We start from the raw sequence: 19,857 nt of genomic DNA on the forward strand, positions 1-19,857 counted from the left end.
CCTGGGAGGGAATGGGGGGGGGTCTGTTACATTTCTTTAAGCACTTAGAATAGTAGTTCACATACCAGTAAGCCCAAGGCACCCAGGTTCCTCCTGTTGAAAACTCATATACCTGTGCCCACCCGCAAGGAGGTGATGTGGGTGCCCGGTCGGGCGGCAAGCCGTTAAAAAAGCAACCTCCCTGGGCGATGAGCTGGAGCCGCATCGCTCCCCGGTAACCTCGGCCTGAGCCGAGGGCTCCCGGGAGGTCCCCGCCCACACCAGGAGGCGCGGGCCGGGAACGCCGAGGCCATGGTACCGGAGCGGACGCCGGACGGCCCCCTCCGCACCCATTCCCCGGAGGGTCTCCGAGCCGGCTGCAGTGGGGGGGGAGGGGGGGGGTCCTGGTCGGGCTTCCGCCGGCGGCGCCGGCGGCCGGGTGTGGCAGGGAGAGGACCCGGGCCGCGCAGGTCCCCGCCCCCACCCGCGCCGAGCCCCTCCGCGTCTTCCGGGCGGCCGCGGGTTGGGCCGGCCGGTTGGGCGGGAGCGGGAGGTGACCCGGGCGCGGGGCGGAGCCGGCGCGGCGCAACTGCGGGGACCGGCATGGGCGGCAGCGTGGGGGCGCCCTTGCGGCCTGCGGCCTGGGTGAGTACCCCGACCCCGCGGCGCCCGCCGGCCGCGCCCGTGTCCGTCCCCGCTGCCCACCGCGGCTGAGCGTCCCCAACTCCCGCTTCGCCTGCCGCCTGGCCGCTCTCCCTCGCTGAGCGCCGGCTATGTGCAGCCAGCGCCTCCCAGCACCTCCATTTCCTATCTTGTGACCCCTTTTTCTTACCCTCCTGTTTCTCCTACACCCCCCTGAATCCCTGGCGTCTCGTCCCTTCCAGAGGGATTCCCTCTGGAAATCCAAAGCTTTCCACTGACTTTTTTTTGTCCCCTCTGCTTCCAAACCACCGTCTAGTCATGCCTGCATACCTTTCAGAAGCTCAACCAGAGGCGGTACATCTCCTCCTGGCTGGTGAGTACCCCATTTCCACTTCCCTCTGCCAGGCCCAGAGATGCCAAAGGTAGAAACCAGAGAATGAACCAGAAGGGTCAGCCCCACTTCCCAGACTCTAACGTCAGAAGGCCCCTGCCTGTAGCCCCCTTCCTGGTGGCTCAGGGAAGGTGGGGTAAACAGAGGGCACAGGGCAGGGAGCCAGGCATCTCTGCTGGGAATAGTAGTGCCTGATAAACACAGCCCCAGGTGCAGGTGACTTAGGGTGCCACTTAGGGTGGCAGGATCCCGGCCCTCCCCTTTCTAGCCCCGGGGGTGGGAGTCCAGGTGTGAAAGGAAGGCCGCTGGGCCCAGAAACCGGAGTGCCTGTGTGGGCTTGAAATCTTTTCCCTTGTCTAGAGCTCAGAGTCCTGGGGACATGTCCTCGTGGGGTGGCAGCAGACCAGCCTCCGGCAGAGGACGCCTGCCATAGGCCAGGGCCACTAGGAACCTGGGAACAAGGCCATAGGCAGGAAGGTGCTTCCAGGGCACGAGCTGACCCCAAGCCCTTCGTCTTCCTTGCCGCAGACCGGATGGTTCCCCAAGACCCCAGCCAAGTCCGTGGTGGCCCAGAAAACGCCCATCAAGGTGGAGTTGGTAGCTGGAAAAACCTACAGATGGTGTGTGTGTGGCCGCAGCAAGAAGCAGGTGAAAGACCCCTACCCACCTCTCGTTGACATGGGACACCCCTGGCTGGGACAGTAGGTCTTTCCTGAGAGCTCCTGGCCAAGACCCTCCTCTTTTCCCACAAGTACCTGAAGGACTACAAAGGGAGGCTGGGGGTGAATGAACACTCAGGCCAGCGCCATCCACAGCCCTGAGCTCCCTGTTCTCAGCATCCACCCTCTGAGATGAGGCCAGGGAGACAAACTCAGTCTCACAGCCAGGCCGCTGGAGTCCCGGAGTTCTGCGCCCCTTCAGGTGTGCTCTACTTGGAGCCCTCTGCTGGAAGCCCAAAGAGACCAAATTGTTTCTCTCCCCTCTTCTCTCCCTCTTTCCAGGAAGCACCTGAGCAGGAAGTTCCCAGGTCTTGGACCCCAACACTGGGGAGACCGCAGGCTCTCCTGCTCCCAAGTGCCCCTTGCCACTGTCTCTTGCAGACCCTCCCTCTCTGGGCTGTGGGCTTCCTCCTCCCTCTCCCTTCTGCCCCAGGAGCCTTCCTTTCAGCCGGAACCTGACCCGTATTCCCAGCCTCCAGGGCCCCTTTCCTTCCTGAGCTGGGCTGAACTGTGTGCCTCTGAGCGGCGCAGTGTGGTGTCAACAGCCCAGGTCCCAAGTCCTACTTTGCCACTGACTTGGCTGGAACAGTCCTGGGGGTGGAGCGGCGCTCGGGGAGTGCCAGCCACCCTGCAGCCTTGGCCTTAGCTTGGGCTGGCACTCTGCCTTCCTGCCTCTTGCCCTCTGGGGCAGGCTGCTGGGTTTTATTTGTCGACTTCTCTCATCTCTCCTCCTCCCCCCTACCCTGACCTCAAAGGCAAGAGGCCTCCACTCCAGCTCTGCCGCTAACTAGCAAGTCAAGGCAGGCTTCAGTTTCCATGATCCAGTCTCTGCTGGAACAGCTTCCAGTGAGGATGGGGGAATGTTCTCCAGCACTGATTCACCCTTCCTCCCTGCAACATCCACTCCCTGTAACAAGCCCACTTGTTTCCCCGGAGCCAAACAAAATTGATACCCCAATTCGCAAAGCACTGTGAGGCATGTAGGTTCTCTCCCACGCAGAGAAGTTTTTACCCTGAGAGTATGTGGAAGGAAATGAATTGCATGAGCCAGTAGAGACTCAGAGACATTAAGGACAAAAACAAAAACAAAAACTATCAGTGTAAACACAGCTGATACCAAAAGTCCCACTTCACCTTGAAAATTTTATCCCGGTCTTCTGGGGTCCCCAGGAACAAATATTGAAAGGACTCCTACTTACTGAACACTATCTGCGGGCAAAATGTGTAAGAACCACAATTTATTTCATAAATTCCTCTCATTCTCACACACTCTCACAGATGAGAGTGGTCAACTAGGGACCCAGGCAGTCTCACTTGGGAGCCCAGTCCCTAGACCCAGTGGCCTTCCTTCCAGACCTGCCCCACCCCAGCAGCTGGAGCTGGGTCTCTAACATCTCTTTCCCTCACCAGCCCTTCTGTGACGGCTCTCACTTCTTCCAACGCACTGGTCTATCCCCACTCAAGTTCAAGGCCCAGGAGACCCGCGCAGTGGCCCTCTGCACCTGTAAGGCTACCCAGAAGGCCCCGTACTGTGATGGCACCCACCGGAGTGAGCGGGTGCAGAAGGCAGAAGTGGGTTCCCCACTCTGAGGGACCAGCCCCAGGCCTCTGGTGGGCACCCCTTTTGTGGGGAAGGAAACGGAGTGCTGAGGCCAAAAAGGGACCACCCAGGGACCCCAGTCCCATCTGCTGGTTGTGAAGGGCTTGCTCCCAAGACCTGAGGTCTCTCAGGCAACTGGGGACCCCACCTCTGGCTTATTACCTGCTGGTGAAAGTGGCATTAAACTCTGTACCCGCCCGGCACAGTGCTCTTGTGGTCACTGGTGGGGGGCACACGGTCTACCCCTGCTTGGGGCCCTAACCTGGGGTGAGACATCCGACTGGCCGCAGTGAGGAGGCAGTTCACATTCATTCCGTATGGGGCTTCTTGAGGCAAGTCGAGCTCAAAGACCAGAGACATGAGGTGGAGGCTGAAGGCTGCGCCGTCCCGCTCCCTGTCCCCCATCCCTCAAAGAATTACAGCTTCTGGAGAGTATGCAGCATTTATTACAAAGCCGGGAGATACAAATGTCCCAGGGCGGGAGGAGGGTACAGTCACAGCACCTCAGACACAGGACAAGGTGCAAACACAGACAAACCTGATGGGGAGGGGGGGTCCCGACCCCGAACACCTAGGTTGCAAGGGAGTCTTGCCTCCTCCCCGATCGGATCTATGTACATTGGAGGAAAAACAGGTGGCCAGGGATCTGCTGGGGTCCGCCCTTCGCAGGGGACAGTCCACGGACCTCTCGGAGCCAAGGTCAGAGCTTACAGGTCTCCATCTTCTTGTGCTTTTCGCTGCCTCCATGGCTGCGTCCTGACTCGGCCTCAGCTGGGGGCGGGGAGGGGACTGGAGGGCTGCCGGCGTTCGGCACGATCTGGGGTCTGTGCTTGTGGGAGATGCTCCACTGCACTCCAGGCTCCTAGGTGGGACTTGGACATAAACCAGCCTGGCCGGTCGGGGGCTCCGAGGTGCAGACAGGGGCAGAACCGGGCCAAGCATTCACCTGGCTAAAGCCACAGTGGGAGCCACAGTGGGATTTCAAGAGCTGAGGTCTCCCGTGGCCCAAAGCTTCTCTTCCACAAGATAAATGATGCAAAGGCCACACGCACGTTGGGGTGGGGGGTGGGGGAGGCAGAACTATCTACTCTTTGCACAAAGTTTCCACTGCAAGAGGAGGAGGTAATGGAGATGACATCTCTACCATGACTCGCTCCTCAGAACCAGGGGATAAACTGTATTTGTAAAAGGCACTGTCTTAGCGATTCTCTGGACATTCAACAGTGGGGGTGGGGGGCACTGGCAGGGGCAGGACAGCAGCCAAGATGCGGGGAGAGAGGCTAGACCCCCTACACAGCCAGCTGGAGTTGTGCCTAAAACTTTGGGGGCCAGTAGGGCTCCCGGAACACCCCACCTGCCTTGGGAAACGAAAGGAGGATGGAGCAGAGCTTGACTGCCCCTTGAGTCCACCTCCAGGCACCCCCAAAATGAGAGCAGGGCAAATTACACAAGACCCCCTAAAAAAATGAACACTCCACCCCCACACACACATACACACACACATAAAGTTTGTTTCCTGTGGCATTTAAATTAATCTGGCTGGCCCATAGAAAATAAGTATGTATATTTGGCTTTTCCTATGTACATATATATATAGATTTATTTATAAAACCTGCCCCCCACCCCTAAGGCGGGAGGAGCTGGGGAAAGTAGAAGAGGTGGAAAAGGGGCCCAGAAAAAGTGGAGGGGTGGAGAGGCATGGCTGGAAAAGGAGGGAGAGGGTCCCTTTCCTCAAGTTAAGGGGGGCACAGGAGCTCCGTTGACAGTCATCTTGCGCCCCCTGCTGGTGGAAGATGGTGTCTGCAGGCAGTTCGAGGTCCCCCCGTTGGCAGCTGTGGTGGCCCCACTGGCTGACGCAGGGGGTGTGGGGGAGGTAGGGTGGGGGGCCGGGGGCCCGTGGGAGCTGGGAGAGCCATGGCAGGGGGTGGCTGGGCTGGGCAGGGAGGAGGAGGTGGCCGGCAGGGTGGCAGGGCTGGGAGCCTTGTCGCTGACTGACTCACACTCAGATGCCCCGCTGGTATTGGTGCCCTCCGAGGGGGTGGGCGCTGTAGGCAAGGTGAGCCGCTTGCAGGCCGGCTGGACCCGATACTTGAGGGGGAGAGGGCCATTCTGCAGGGAGAGGGGGCAGAGAGAGGCAGGGGAAGGGGAGGGTGTCAGGAGAAAAGGGCTAACCACCCCTCACCCTGCGGTGCCCAAATAGGAAGAAAGGGGTCCAGGCCTTGGAGAGAAGAGGACAGACTGACCGAGTGAGGCCAGAGGTACAGCAACCCACAGAGACCCACAGACACAGAAAGAATGCGTTAAGGCCAGAGGCTGGACAGGAGAGAAGGAAGCCGAAAAATTGAGGGGTGACATTTCCCCCTCCACAGCCACCCGACCCTCCTTCCTGACCCAAATCAGGGCACGTAATCTGCCAAACGACCCTCTTTTTCAGAGAGTGGTAGGTCATCACGAAATATGGCCTGGAGGCTGGTCGGCTGTGGCAGGCCACCCTGGACACTCCCAGCTCACAGGAAGAGGCCCAAATGGGGATTACTGGTCACTGCGCGGCCCCTACAGATGGACAAGACACCAGACCCCACACAGCTCCCCTCCCACCCTGTCCCCACCCAGCCCCGACCCGCTCAGCTCACCCGCCGCCATGGATAGATGTAGGCAATATCCATGAGGGTGTAGTATTCCTTCAGTGGTTCATCCTCATAGAGAACCTCCACCTGGATGAGGAGACAGAGGACACCATGAACCCTGGTCAGGTTCAAGGCTCCACCCATTTGGCAATGAGGCTCAAAGCTAGGGGTGGGAGGTAGGACACTGGGAAGGAGGGACTAGCAGGTGTTCCCTTATTTCCCTGGGGTTTCATGGTGGGTTTGGCTTCCTTCCCGGACTTGTCCCAACAGAACTCCTGCCCACCAGACGGGAAAGGATCCAGAGAAAGCACCCAGGTCATTAACAGCCCTGGCCAACAGTCCAGCCACACAGCTGTCTGAGGCCCCTTACATCTCCGGCAGGTCCTCCAGAGATCATGGGCGCAAAAAAAAAAAAAGCCCCAGTGAGAGAGATCTCGCCGAGCACTGGCTCTCACCCAGGCAGTTTTAAAAGAAATACCAATGCTTGGATCTCACCAGAGATTCTGATTCAAAAACGGCAGGACATAAGTTGGGTTTTAAAGCTCCCTGTGTGATTCTGATCTGAGGCAAAGTTTGGGATCTACTGTCCTAGGGCCTTGACCCCCGAAGTGTGGTTCACAGACCAGTAGTACTGGCAGCACTAGGGAGCTGGCTAGACCTGCAGAACCTACCGATCAGAATCTACGCTTGAATGAGATCTTTAGAGAATCACTGACAAATTCCAATTTGAGAAGCAACGTCTGAGAGCACTGTTAGAATCTCAGACTGGCCTCTTTCAGCCAGCTCGCCCCACGTAAGAGCCCGTATTTTTGCACACATACCTCTGCCACAGTTCTGAGCGTGTAAGCACGCAGTGTGCACACGTGCGCGCACGCACCCCCCATCTTGGTCCCATACGCCTCTGCACACGGGCTTCAACGAGGAAGATGGCCCCACCCTAATCTTGGTTTCGACTCCTCTTCTACTCGAACTCAGTCACACAACCACGCAGGCCCTTGACGACACCCAGCCGGCTCAGAGAGACAGCTGGGATGCCCAGACTGTCAGACATGGCCACACACGGACACTGAGTTTCTGAAAGGTCCTGGGGACTCACCTTGTACTTGCTGGGCACATCCATCTTGTTGCGAAGAAACTTGGCGAGATGCATGACAGTCATGGCCGCTGGGCATTGCAGGAATCGCACCCCCGTCTGCCGGAGGAGAGGCACCCAAGGGCTGGGGTCCACACCAGGCACTCACTCTCTCCCAGCCCACAGCCCACTCCTAAGCAGGTCCCCAGCACTCACCTTCTCCTTGTCCCCATCCCCATTCTCCAGAGGACCCTTCTTCTCCTCCCGGTCCCTGGGGGAGAATGAAGAATGACGCTAGGGAGAGCCTGGAACAGGCAGGATCCCCTAACACACACATCCAGAAGGGGGCCAGGGTGGGAGAGAAGGGGCGACCCAACCTAGGACCCCCAAAAGACCAGGCGTGGGTCTGACTTGCCTGACACCTTCGTAGAACTCGATGGAGAGGCTGACAATCTCATTGTCACTCAGAGCCCCCTTCTCCTGCTCCAGGACCTCACCGCGGTCCTCATTGGAACCGTTGGGGACTGTGGAAGGAGAGGGCTCTGAGGGGTTGGCCTAGAACCGGGAAAGGAGGCCCAGCAAGGACCCCAGGATCTCGGAGCTCAGTGGGGTGATCCCAGCCTACCTGTGGGCTGGGGCGGCAGAGAGCTGGGACATACAGGACAAAAAGCCCAGTGCACCCAGCCCGCGTGCCTGTGGCAGCCCCGTGTACTCCCGTGAACGGACAAGTGAACACACTCACCTTCAGTCAGGGGATATGCTGCATAGAAATCCCGCCGCCGTTTCATCTCATCTGGAAGAGGGAGGAAGTGTGAGGACGGAGCGCCAGGCAGGGGAGTGGGGGGCGCAGGGAGCAGGAAAAAGGCTGCATGGATACCTTTAAAAAGCCCAGGGACCAGTTTATAGACGATGTCTTGAAGGGTTTTGTCAGATCTGGAAAAAAACACATATAGAGTCCTATCCACGACCACTTCACCCTAATCTCCCCAGCCAGGAACCCCTACTACTGCCTCCCTTCCTTGATGCAGGGCTCAGGTATCAGAGTCCCCATGGGCGTGGTCTTTCCCCTTCTGGTATTTCTCAGCCTAGACAAGACAGAGGGAGGGGAAGGGCCTTGGGCTGACACCCTGTGCTTCTCCTCAACCTGCCACCATGGCTACGGGATGCAAGGAGGGCCGAGGGACAGAGGACCAGTGTGGCAGGAGGGACAGTGCCCGGCCCACCTGATGCTCAGCAGCGGCCTGGTTTTATGGACCTGCACGTCGCACATGGGACAGTACTTGTTGGTCTCCAGGTAGCGCACGATGCAGGTTTTGCAGACTTGGGGGGTGGTGCAGAGAGAGAAAGCAGAGTCAGAGCCCCCTTAGTAATCCAGAACCAGCTCCCCGCAACCCAATGATCTCTGCTCACATTCAAGTCGCCCCTCCTCTCCACCTTGTCCCCAGTGCTCAGCCCCTTCAGAGGCTCGGCGTGGTCCTGCTTTGCACAGACAGCAACCGCCCCGTCTCCATCCCCGGGGGAGCATGTGCATGTCTGTGTCAGGCTGGTGTCCTGCACCCAGCAGAAAGTGAGCCCCGAGTCTGAGGGAGCACAGCACAGAGCCAGCATGCAGGACACCTCCCAGGGCCCTTGACCCCTCGCCACCAAGTCCAGAGTGCACGTCAGGGGCACTGCACCTTCTGGGGCGGCCAGGGGCTCCAGGGGACCCCTGAGCCCACAGATGAAAACTGAAATGGACCTCTAGGCTGCGCCCTCCAAGTCTCCCCACCCCAGGGAGTCTTTCTGCGACCTTGGACTGCTGCCAGCGAACAGAGGGGCTCTTTGGGGCTGTGCCCCCACCACTTACAGGAATGCAGGCACTCCACGATGGTGGTGGCATCGATGAAATACCCCCCGCAGAGGGCACACATGAGGTGAGGGTTCAGCTCCGTGATTTTGATCCGTGTGGCCCGATGCATGATGACGGGGCGGGGGGCGGGGGCCTGGGGGGTGTCACCTTGAGAAAGGAGAATAGAATCTGAAACCCAGAGACCCAACAGCGCCTCCTACATTCCCCCCACGCCACCCGACATCTGTCCCTGAGCCGGAGGCGCTTGCTCCGTCTGCCTGGTGACAAGCATGGGGGCTGACTCCTCCTGGCCCCCGAGTGTTCACTGGGAGCGGAGGGAGAGGGGGGCTGTGGAGAGTTAGGCGACCTTGAACAACAAGGTCAGGCTCCTCCATCTCAAGGGCAGGAGCAAAGACTAAAGTTAGACCAAGTCTCCAGAAAATATAGGGAGCGTGAAAGTGAGAGAGAATGGTTTTTAAAAACATCTCTGGTCCCCGTCCATATTCTCCCAAGCGAGTGCTCGGAGCTGAGGAAATCAGGTTCCCCTCTACCCAGATGCCAGCCCCGGCCTGGCCTGTCGGCCTGTCGCCTCTACTCCAGCCCACCCCCTGCCAGCTCATCACTCTCCTTGCAGGAAAGCAGCCCTGGAAACACGGCATGCACGGGCTGCCCTTAAGTTTAGAGGGAGCACCCCAGTGCCTGTCCTCCTAGCTTGGCATCCAGGCTGGCCCCGGAGCAGCTCCCCGGGGAATCCACCGCACACTGGCTGTGCAGGTTCTAGGCCTGGTGCTCAGGCAGGAAGTACCAAGGATGGTCTTGCCATGCCCGCAGCGGGGAACACACAGCCCCAGCCGGACCCCAGAGTCCGGCCCCGGCAGGTCATGGCCAAGAGCCTGGGCTAAAAGGACTACCACCTTTCCCAGCCTGACAGCCCCCTGCACACGTTCCCCGGATCCCACACACATTCCAGGACCTCCGTCCCACGCACACGCAGGGACCCACATGGGCACCGGCACCGTCTCCACGGGCTGCAGCCTGTCCACAGGCTGTCCAGTGACAGACCCCAGGCTCTCAGACCTCAGGCTCTGAGATGCCTGCCAAGACTGGGCGGAAAGCTCTCTCCATGGCAGCCCTGAGCACACAGCCAGGCCTTAGCAGGGTCCGGGGAGGTCAGTTAAGGCCCAACTCGGAACTGGGTGACATGCTTAAGTTCTTGGTATAGAAATCTAACCTGCACCTAGAAAGGAAGCCCCCCCCGCCCCACCAGCCCCTCTTTCCCAGAGGAAAAGCCCAAGAGGTGGGGCTCGGGAGGGTGGCCAAGCCCCAAGGACTCCTTCACAACACACACCCTTCTCTCCTTTCCAGAAAGATTTCTAAAGCCACCACACTGGGTTTTCTAGGACCAGAAATTCACAGCCAGGATCAACAGTTTCTATAGAGACCCCAGGATGAGTTTGGCCAGGACCCAAACAGCCAACAGAGTCTGGCCAGAGACCGAAGAGATGGAGAGACACAAAGGCCACATGTGGGAGAGACAGCAAGTCTGCAGGGCAGACAGAAGGAAATGAACGAGCCCACGGAGCCAGGGCAGACACTGCGGCCAGGAAGTGTAGACCTGCCCTAAGGAAGGAAAGCGGTGCCTGTTCCATGGAGGGTGGCCCCTGCCCCCCGCGCAAGGGTTCCCCCTTCACAATCCTGCAGGCTTGCTGGCTACTCCACTGTTTGGTCGTTTCCATAGTAACCCCGTCCTTGGCAAGATGCCCAAATATTATTACAAGCATCCAGAAGAGAGAGCAAACTTCAAGTGTGTAGCAGCATGTGTGCAATATCCATCGGCTGTGGCCGTGACATCTGGGCGCACAAAGGTCCTGTGTGCAACTGGCTTCCCGTGCGTGTCTAGGTTCCACGGAATCTACACACAGCCAACATTTTGGTTGACGCTGGGTGTCCACACTGCCACCGGTGCATCTCACACCCCCATCTCTCCCTCTCACATGTGCGCACAAGTACCTACACACACACACACACGTAGGTGCTTCCCCTGCCTACGTCACCTCATTCACACACTGGGTGCATTTTCAAAACAAGACACTTCCTCTGAAGAACTCCTATCCAGCTCCCACCAGGCAGACTGTGGCCTCCACACACAGTAGTTCCCAGGCAAGTGGCCGTGACCTTTACCCTCTCACTTCCCTTAGCAAGTGGGAGAACTCAGACCAACGTTATCCCTTGGGCTCCTTTCCAGATGCAGGGGTAACGGAAGGAGCTGTGGTGCTTAGGGAGTGAAATGTTCCTCCTCCTCTGGTACAGGAACAGGCACCCTGGCTGTGCTCCCTCTCCCCACACCCTATCCCCAGGGGCCTCAGACTGCTACCTCTGAGGCTGGGGGTGGGGAGAAGCCCTGATTGGTTCTTTACCTGATTGCCATGGTTACCTGCAGGGCCCTGCCAGCAGGTGCCAAGAACAAGGGTAAACAGGAGCTCAGTTCCCCCACTGCGCAACCCCCACCCCAGGCCTCAGGGCCCTACACCTGACACCCAGGTCCTCCCCAGCTGCAACTGGCCAGGTGTATTGTGGGAAAGACAGCGAAGAGGGGAGAGGGCTGGACCTCCAGCTGTCATCACTTTAGGGAAGAGGCTGGGAGATGGGAAACAGCCAGGGAGAAAGAGACAAAATCCTCGAAGAGGACATGGGCCATTCTGAAGTGACTTCCGTGGAGCTCTGGGGGGGTTTACCAGGTCACTCCTAAGGATATCACCACAGGGACCTGAGCACTGCTGGCAGCCAAGTCCTTTAACACCTTTTGTCCCCAAACCACTATCTTGGCAAGAGCATGATTGCTGGGCAGCCCGTGTTTCTGGTGTCCGGGCATCCAGGTCTCGGCGACAGTGGCAGCAAGGGACCTTGGGTCAGCACCCATCCCAGCTCCTCCTGGCCTGTCAAGCCTGGCATTTTTCTTTGCCCTGCCTCAAAGCCCCTACTAATTAGAAACCACCACCCATCTCTCTGTTCTAGCTAGTCTTTTTCTGGAAGTTCCCCACAATTTAGGCCTCTCCCACTGTCAGTTTTTTTTTTTTTCTTTTTTTTTCATTTTCCTCTGCAGAAATAGTCTGTCTCTGATAACCCAGAGGTCTTTGCTCCTTCAGATGCTCTAAGGCAGGGTTCTCTGCTCTGCTTCCCTCCACATGAAATTAGCCCTACTCCCCCATTAGAAAATCACCAGGTCTTGGGAAAAGTCACTCAGGGTCACCTCTGGACACCTAGAACTGAAGTAGAAGGGTTCTTAGAAAGCCCCTTATCTGGGGCGCCTGGGTGGCTCAGTGGGTTAGTCGTCCAAATCTTGATTTCAGCTCAGGACATAATCTTGGGGTAGTGAGATCGAGACCCACATTGGGCTCCATGCTCAGCTTGGAGTCTGCTTGAGATTCTCCCTTCCTTTCCCTCTGCTCCTCCCCCTACCCTCATCCCTGCTCTCTCTAAAATAATAAATACATAAATTTAACAAAAAAAAGAAAAAGAAAAAGGAGGGTACCTGGGTAGCTCAGTTGACTTCATGACTTAAGCATCTGCCTTTGGCTCAGATCACGATCTCAGGGTCCTGGGCTCAAACCCGCAAAGAGCTCCCTGCTCAGCAGGGACAAGCATGCTTGTCCCTCTCCCTCTGCCCCTTTCCCTACTTGCTCTGTCTCTCACTCATATAAATAAAAAAAAATCTGAACAAAGCAAGAAAGAACAAAAAGCAAGCATGCATCTTGTCCAGTCTTTTCACTTTCCAGATGAAGAAATTCAGAAAGAAGTGACTTGGCTAAGGTCACCCAGTAACACGGTGGCAGAAACTGCCTTTCTCCCATTCCAGTACTCCATACACTGGCACCCAGGCCAGACTTCTCACTCACTTAAGAAATCTGTAAGCCTGGCCCGACTCTATCCAGGCAGGTAGAAGGCGGAAGGACTCCAGGGTACCCTAGAAGACCACTCAGTGAGCCTTCTGGGAGTGGTCAGAGTCTGGCCCAAACATGACCTTCAGCACACATTCTCACTTTGAAGTAGAGAGAGAGGCAGAAACTAATCACCTTACCCCATTTCCATGGAACAGGTAGGAAAACTGAGGCTCTGTGGAATATACTGGGTCCATTCCTCTCCTAGCTGCATGTATCCAACTGCATGAGCAACGCGCATTTGTGTGTGGAAGGGGGAGTAGAGGGGTCTGCCCAGGGACAATGTCAACCTCTCCGTGTTCCCTGATCCTTGAACCTGGGACCTGCCCCTCCCGCCAGCAGCATCGACACATCCTCTAGTCTCCTGAAACTGGACTTATTGTCCCCTCTCTGTCTTTCCCCGCTCAGCTTCCTAAGACCAAACAAAGACAAAACCCCAAAATATACACACAGAGCTACACACTGCCGAATACACACAGATGCACACAAAGCCAGACACACCCCCTCCATCTCTCACACAACACACAAGGCCAGACAGACACTTGGACAGACACACACACACAGACACACCCATATACACACCAGGCTCACACACACACAGCCAGACCAGAGCCAGGCCCACACTCGCCAGATGCACAAGCCATCCCCACCCACCCCAGAACCACACAGTCTGACATGCCTGCCTGAAACCAGACCTGCAAATCCACACTAACCTTTTGTGCATCCCTAGTCCACCCAGGGTAAATGATAACATAAGTCCTCCAGCAACAAAGGCAGTGCAGCTCCAACCTCCACTCTGGGGGCCAGAGGCTGAAGGCGCAGTGTGGGCATCTGCCCTGAACGAAGATGTAGCCTCTTCCTGCTCAGGCTCTCTCCATTCCCATGGCAACAGCTCCATCAACCAAGATCTCTCTGGCAAAGGCCAGGGGCAGCAGAGAGCACCGCCCCCCTTCCTGCCCACCCCCAAAGACTTCAACTTGAACCCCACCCTTGACCCAGACACCAGAAAAGAGAATAACTACACAGGGTCTTGATCCTGGGTCCCAGGGGTCACCTGGGGTCTGTTTCTGGCCTCCTTCCAAAGACAACTGAAAGACCTCAACCCCCAACTCCAAAACAGGGAGCCCCTGGGAAAACCTCCCTACCCAAAAGCTGCAACAGAGCTGGCTTTATGCTCCTTCTCCAAGTACTAACACCTTGGAACAGAGTGGAGACGGGAGGAAGAGAAATTAAGAGTTTCAGGAACAGATACAAACTGCAAGAGGCCCAGAGAAGGAGGCATCAGAACAGAGCGGGAGACAACCCGGAGACCAACCCCCTCCTTCCCCTCCCCAAGCGGCAGGGAGCCCAGGAGAGACTGAGGCATGTGTATGTACGGGGAGAGGGGTTACTCTAAGAGACAAAGACCAGGGCGAAGCGCGGAGTAACACTTCCACAATATTTACAGGCAAATTCACCACCCCCAGGCCTCTTCCTTCCCCACCTCAAGCCATCCGGAGCAACTCTGGGCAGATGGGGGCAGTGGGGGAGGGGGAGACGCATGCCTGGGCCCACTGTGGTGACTGGAGCGGCAGGGGTGTCTGCCGGACGAGAGGTCCCACCCTCTCAGAGCCAGAGACAGGAGAGCCAGGCACGGAGGGGGCGGCCCGGCTATCCAGCAGAAGAAGGGGCCAATCGGTCAGACCCCTCCGGCCTCTGCCGGCGATGGAAAATATCGCGATAACTCTCCCCCCCAGCCCCGACAATCTCCATTCTACTCCCTCCTCCCGGGCTTCCCCCGGAACCTGGGTCAAAGGATCAGGGACCCCAGTTACCCGGTGGCCGCTCCTACCTTCCCTAGAGTCAAACTTTCGGCGGGGCCCAAGGAGGGGTGTTCCAGAGAAAGAGGCTCTGACGAGGTGGTTCGGGGAGGGGGCGGGGCGCCCGGTCCTGGGCCGGTGGGGGGGGGGGGACCCGCTGGGGGGAGGTGCCCGGGAGGCCCGGGATCCGGGCGAGGAGGAGCGCCCTCCCCCGGCCCCGGAGCAATCAGAAAGGCACGTCGCCTTGCTCCCGGCCTCAAGTCCCTGCGCGTCCACGACGCCCCGAAGCCCACGGAAGAAGCGGAGAGCGACCCCTCCCCAAACCGAAGGGGGTAGTGGGGCAGGTCCAGGGGCCGCTCTGGCCCGTGGGGTGGACGAAGGGGGCAGAGATCCGGCCCAGCGCGCAGCCCACAGCCCCCGTGGCTGCCTCGGACCCTCCCCCTCGCTACCTCGGGAGCAGGTCTGCGAGGGGGCTGCGGCACAAAGAGGTGGTGGTCGAGGGAGACGCCAAATCTCTAAAAGGGGGAATCCGTTTCGGCCATCTTGGAAGGGAGGAAAGGGAAAAGGGGAGAGAAAAGGGAGAAAGAAAAGGCGGACGGGGCGAGCTAGGACAGGGGTTGGCGGGGTGGGGCGGGGACGCGAGCTGCAGGCCCGGCTCAGAGTCTCCCCCTCCCACAGGGGTGTGTAAAGAGGGATGGACCGGCCCCCCCACCCCATTCTGGTGGCGGGGTAGGAGAGGGAAAGGACAGGGAGTCTGCCTCCACTTACCTGGGTTCGGGGTCCGGTGGGTCTCGGGGAGGGGGGGATGGGAGGGAGGGAGGGAAGGGAGGGGAGGGGGGCCGCAGCCGTGTCGCTCGCTCCGGCGGCGGGAGGGGAGAAACCTACGGTAAGAAAGGAGTTTGTGAAAGCGGCTTGGGGTGGGAGGGAGAGAGGGGAGGGGAGGGGACGACGGGGGGAGGGGAGGGACCGGGGCTGGGGGGTACAAAATGGCTTTTTTCCTCCAGACAAGAGTAGGTCCCGCCCACTACTCACCCACGTGACCTCATTCCTTCAGGGTGTTTGCGGAGCGGGGGAAAGGAGGAGGGGGGAGAGGCTAACTCGGCTACCCCCACACCGGGTGCCGGGCCCCCTAAACTGGGACGCGACCTCACTCTTCCCAAACAGCCCCTGACCCTGGAAGATGTATCCTCTTCTCGGTTAACCTCCGCAATAAACCCTACCGCCCCACAAAAAAATGTGCGCGCCCCCCACCCCCTGACCCTGCGATCCCCGCCCCTAAGCTGGGGCGTCTGGAAAATGGTGAAATGAGGACTAGGCTGAAATGTGGTTCGTTCTGCAGTCCTACCCGCCGCGGCCTGGACCGAAGGACGATGGGCTTGGGTGGGGGACACGACGCCTCCGGCCACGCGTCCAGGGTATTTTCATTCACTCTAAATGACACTCCTTTAAAATTAATAACTGCAACCGTGGGAGAAATCGTGTCCTCCCCACTCCCCTCGGCCCCGCTCAGCGGCCAGATCACCGGCTCTAAAAGGCAGTCCCCTGGGACCCAGTCGGTAGAGGCGAGAGGTCCCACGCCTCCGGGAGGCGTGGGGGGATGTCGGTTTGCTGGGGTGGAGGCTGGCGCCCCTCGCGTGCTCGCGCAGAGAAGAATGCAATGCAACCCGGGCCGGGGGACAAGCTGAAGACGGGGACTCAGGTTCCGGGTCCGGGACACAATAACCCAGTCGAATGCGAGAGGTCCGGCTGGACTAGAAAATCAGGCGCCAGGGCTCGGAAGTGGGCCCGCGCTTTTCCTCCTGCCTTGCGCTGGTTCCCGCATTTTTCTCGGCCGCGCCGATGCGCTGGGAGCTCTGCGCGGTTGGTGCGCCTCCCTCGCCCCGGCGGCGGGCGGAGCCGGGCGAGCGCAGAGGCGGCTGGTGCCAGTCCGCCTCCGACAGTCGCTCGCGACTCCTCCCAGCGCTCGGGCTCCCGTCCCTAGTGGCTCCCGCCGGGAGGGGAAAACGGGGAGGGAGGCTTGGGAAGGCGGGGAGGAGCGGCCGAGGCTGGCGCCGGGGGAGCCAATCGATACTACGTTACGGCGACGACCGGGCCCTGCCTCATTAGGACGGTCGATTCGCTTATTCGTTATTCAAGATTTATTAGAGATGGTCACTGGCTCTGTCCCTCCAGAGAGCTCGATTATCCGGCCAGACGGGCCATTAAGCGCACTGACGGTGGGTGGCTCGAGAGGAAATTAGGAGACAAATCTGCAAGCTTCGGAGTGCCTGCCTCTTCCTCTTCCCTCCGCACTCGCAGCTCAGGCAGACCCGAAGCTGGGCCCCCCAGACTGAATGCTTTCACCCTTTGGCCAGCTACCAGGAGACCTGAGGACACTGGCCGCCAAGTGACCCCAGCTTCAGCCTTCAGCCCACACCGGGCGAATGGGGGCAGGGAGGAAGAGGATGGGCGGGAGAGATACCCTCCGGGGGTGGGTGTGTCTGAGAACGCGCGGGAGAAGGTCCGAGGTGGAACCTGGTTACCTACACCTCTGTCCTTGCACGCGAAGACTAGGATTTTGCCGCCCCTCCTGGAAAGAGGGCTCTTGGGATGGACACACCAACTGTCCCTAGGGCAAGCCTGTTGCCAGCATCCCGAACTCTTCCAGGGAAGACTTGTGCATCCTCTACTGTCCCCCAATTGCCCTGCGGAGAGGCAGCGCAGCAGGGACTCCTGGTCTGTCACCCCTGTCCAACTAGATGATCCTGGGGCAAGGCAAACCTGTAGGGGCTTCCTGAAGATCTCTGACGCACAATCCATATGGGCACCCAGGGTGTGTGTGTGGGGGGGTGTGCATATCAGCTACTTGGAAGAGGGTTGATGAGTCCCCACTTTGGTCCTTTATCCTGGAGTGTTGCAGCGAGGGGGCCCACAGTGCTGCCCAGGCATCCATTCACTCGTTTCTCAGTTACTAGCGCTAGTCACTAGCAAACCACAAGACAGAGGGATGAAGACCCCATTACCCACTAAAACTTCATTTAATCATTTCCATCCTGGGCCGCAGGTCTCCACATCCCTGGCCTTTCTGCCTTGTCAGGAGAACTTCTAAGACTCAACCTTTCACACATCAGAAGTTCTTTGGTTTCCCTGCAAAAAAAAAAGCACCTGTCCTGTTCCAATGTGGAATACTGCACTCGCACCAGGGACCTAAAGCTGATGAGCCGGGGTTTTGGCTATAAGGAGCTCACAGGCCAGTGGGGGCTATCTAGCATGTCTCATTAGCTCCCATGGCACTGTGTATCCCCCTGGTTTATCCCCACTAGCCCTGTGAGTGCCTGGTAAGTGGGTGGGGGTGGCGAGCCCTGGGAAAGGTTTTCAGAACAGGTGTCTTCTGAACCCAATCTTGAGGAGAAGCCAGGTAGCCTGAGAGTCCTTTGCTTAGCTCCTGGTGCTGGGATGTGCCCTGACTGCATTAGACACCAATGCTTCCCCTGCATTCTGTGCTAGTTGTAGTGTCTCACATAGTCCTCTAGCTGAAGAATCACCGTGTCTGTCACAGACTGGAAGCTTCCAGAGGGTAGGAACTTGGTAAATCTAATCAGTGATTTCTGGCACATGCCAAGAGCTACTGTGAAGATAAGATGTCCTTGAAGATGGTGACGATGGTAGGAGAGGGCAGTCCCTCTAGTGATTTTTTGGCCATCTTTCCCCGTGTCCCTGGCTCCTCTCTCCCCAAGATGATGTCCTTTGTCAGTTTCTGTTTGTATTTTCTCCATCCTCTGCCCTACTTCTCCGCCTGTACATCTAGAAAAAAATAGTTTTGTTGTTGTTTTCCTTTTTTGGAAGCTTCTCATATTAACTGCATCTCCTTTCCCTCCATTTTCTTCCTTCAGCTCACCCCGCCTACTTTTCTATCGTGTCCCTTTTCCGTCTCTGTATATCACAGCTGTGTTCTCCCTTTTTCACCTTTTCGCTTCATCCCCCAGTTTCTCCCTGCCTTTGTCTCTCTCGCTACTTTCTTCCCATCCAAACGCAGTATTTCGACACTGTAACATCGATTGAGGCAGACAATGGAAAAACTGTCCAACCTCCACTGTAAATTCATTCTTAATCCTACGAAAAATGCAACCTGAAACGTACACACGGTGAGACAAAACCCTGTCTTCGCCTTTCCTGAAATCCAGCCTGGGGGTGGGGTGGGAAGTAGGCGATGGAGGAAAGTGCTGGAGAAATTATCCCATCATTGACTGAACAAAAACGAATTTTCAATCACAATGATCCGCTGATTTGCTATAGAAAAGGAATCTCTGCCATTTCAAAGCGAAATTTAGCACTTTACAGGTTGGGAGAATAACGCTTAGGTTTTTCTTTTTACAGAAAAGGATCGCGTCCCTGGGTGGGCTCGAACCACCAACCTTTCGGTTAACAGCCGAACGCGCTAACCGATTGCGCCACAGAGACTACGACAGCCGCCAGCGTGGCGGCGAGCTGAGTCAATGGGAGAGAGCCTACGACGGCGCAAGAATGCAACCGAAAGCCTGCAATCAGGCGAGAGAAGTCAGGACCCGGGGAGAAAGGGAAGGGTCCCGATCGAGGGAGGGAAGGAGGGGGGACCTTCACGTCTCTGCTCCACTGGTTTTGGGAGGGGTAGTCGCCGGCTTCCTCTGGATCTCTCTTAGAAGGAGATAAGATGGGGACGCCCGAAACGTCCTTTTTAGGGTGACCGGAGTCTTGGGGATACACGAAGTCGACCTCCTGAGAGTCCTAAAAAGCATAACTACCTTTGGTCTCCAAACCTCCCCCTTTATAGCCGAGGCCCTGCAGCCCTGCAGTACACCCGCGACGCCCTTCTCCTGCTCCTCCTCCTCAAAACATTAAATAAGTGTTGAATGCGCACCTCCCAAATACCAGGCACCGTTCTAGGCCAGTGACTGTCCAGAGCCTAGCCTAGTACCTGGCACGTAAGAGATGTAGGGATTTCTGGTGTGAATAAGTGAAAGAAGCTAGCATGAGTCATACGCCCCATGCACACGTTCATAAGCTACACCACAGCCCTTCAGCAGGGATCGCGGCCCCTATTTCTGGCTTCACCCGCCCACGTGCACACAGGTCCCGGCCCCGGGATTTGGCGTCCGGGAGTCCGGGTCCGCCGCGATCCCAGCTTGCACCGCGGCGCCAGGCCCTTCCGCACTCACAGTGACTTTTCACTTTCCGCTTTCCCAGCCTCGGTTTTGGCTTCTCAACCAAACTCCGGGGCTGATGACTGACAGAGAGGCACAGCCA

General features: G+C 57.9%; 2 protein-coding genes and 1 non-coding gene across 8 annotated transcripts; 1 reads left to right on the forward strand and 2 right to left on the reverse strand.

Annotated features, from left to right (window-relative positions):
• Positions 1-39: 39 nt before the first annotated feature.
• Positions 40-3,534, forward strand: CISD3 (CDGSH iron sulfur domain 3). 4 transcript variants are annotated; one of them, XM_032320857.1, is made up of 6 exons: positions 40-363; positions 959-994; positions 1,541-1,660; positions 2,014-2,039; positions 2,487-2,577; positions 3,142-3,534. In XM_032320857.1, exons 1-6 carry the CDS (start codon positions 292-294, stop codon positions 3,319-3,321), a joined length of 525 nt encoding a protein of 174 aa, XP_032176748.1. In that variant the 5' UTR covers positions 40-291; the 3' UTR covers positions 3,322-3,534. The 4 variants fall into 4 exon arrangements, 3 of the variants coding, with proteins under 3 accessions (XP_032176748.1, XP_032176750.1, XP_032176749.1); XM_032320858.1 differs by lacking the exon at positions 40-363 and adding an exon at positions 509-624; XM_032320859.1 differs by lacking the exons at positions 2,014-2,039; positions 2,487-2,577 and having other exon boundaries at positions 260-363.
• A 223-nt stretch (positions 3,535-3,757) lies between these two features.
• Positions 3,758-15,476, reverse strand: PCGF2 (polycomb group ring finger 2). Of its 3 annotated transcripts, none has more exons than XM_032320850.1 (10): positions 15,364-15,476; positions 8,877-9,026; positions 8,254-8,350; positions 7,908-7,963; positions 7,773-7,823; positions 7,446-7,554; positions 7,247-7,301; positions 7,055-7,150; positions 5,965-6,045; positions 3,758-5,440 (listed from the first exon to the last, which is right to left on the reverse strand). In XM_032320850.1, exons 2-10 carry the CDS (start codon positions 8,986-8,988, stop codon positions 5,063-5,065), a joined length of 1,035 nt encoding a protein of 344 aa, XP_032176741.1. In that variant the 5' UTR covers positions 8,989-9,026; positions 15,364-15,476; the 3' UTR covers positions 3,758-5,062. The 3 variants fall into 3 exon arrangements, with proteins under 3 accessions (XP_032176741.1, XP_032176740.1, XP_032176742.1); XM_032320849.1 differs by lacking the exon at positions 15,364-15,476 and adding an exon at positions 14,628-14,707; XM_032320851.1 differs by lacking the exon at positions 15,364-15,476 and adding an exon at positions 14,341-14,496.
• Positions 15,477-18,961: 3,485 nt separating this feature from the next.
• TRNAN-GUU lies at positions 18,962-19,035 on the reverse strand. The gene has a single exon. It is a non-coding gene; the product is annotated as a tRNA-Asn (tRNA).
• Positions 19,036-19,857: the final 822 nt, after the last annotated feature.

The sequence above is a fragment of the Mustela erminea genome, chromosome 18, assembly GCF_009829155.1.
Source record: "Mustela erminea isolate mMusErm1 chromosome 18, mMusErm1.Pri, whole genome shotgun sequence".
Lineage (NCBI taxonomy): Eukaryota > Metazoa > Chordata > Mammalia > Carnivora > Mustelidae > Mustela > Mustela erminea.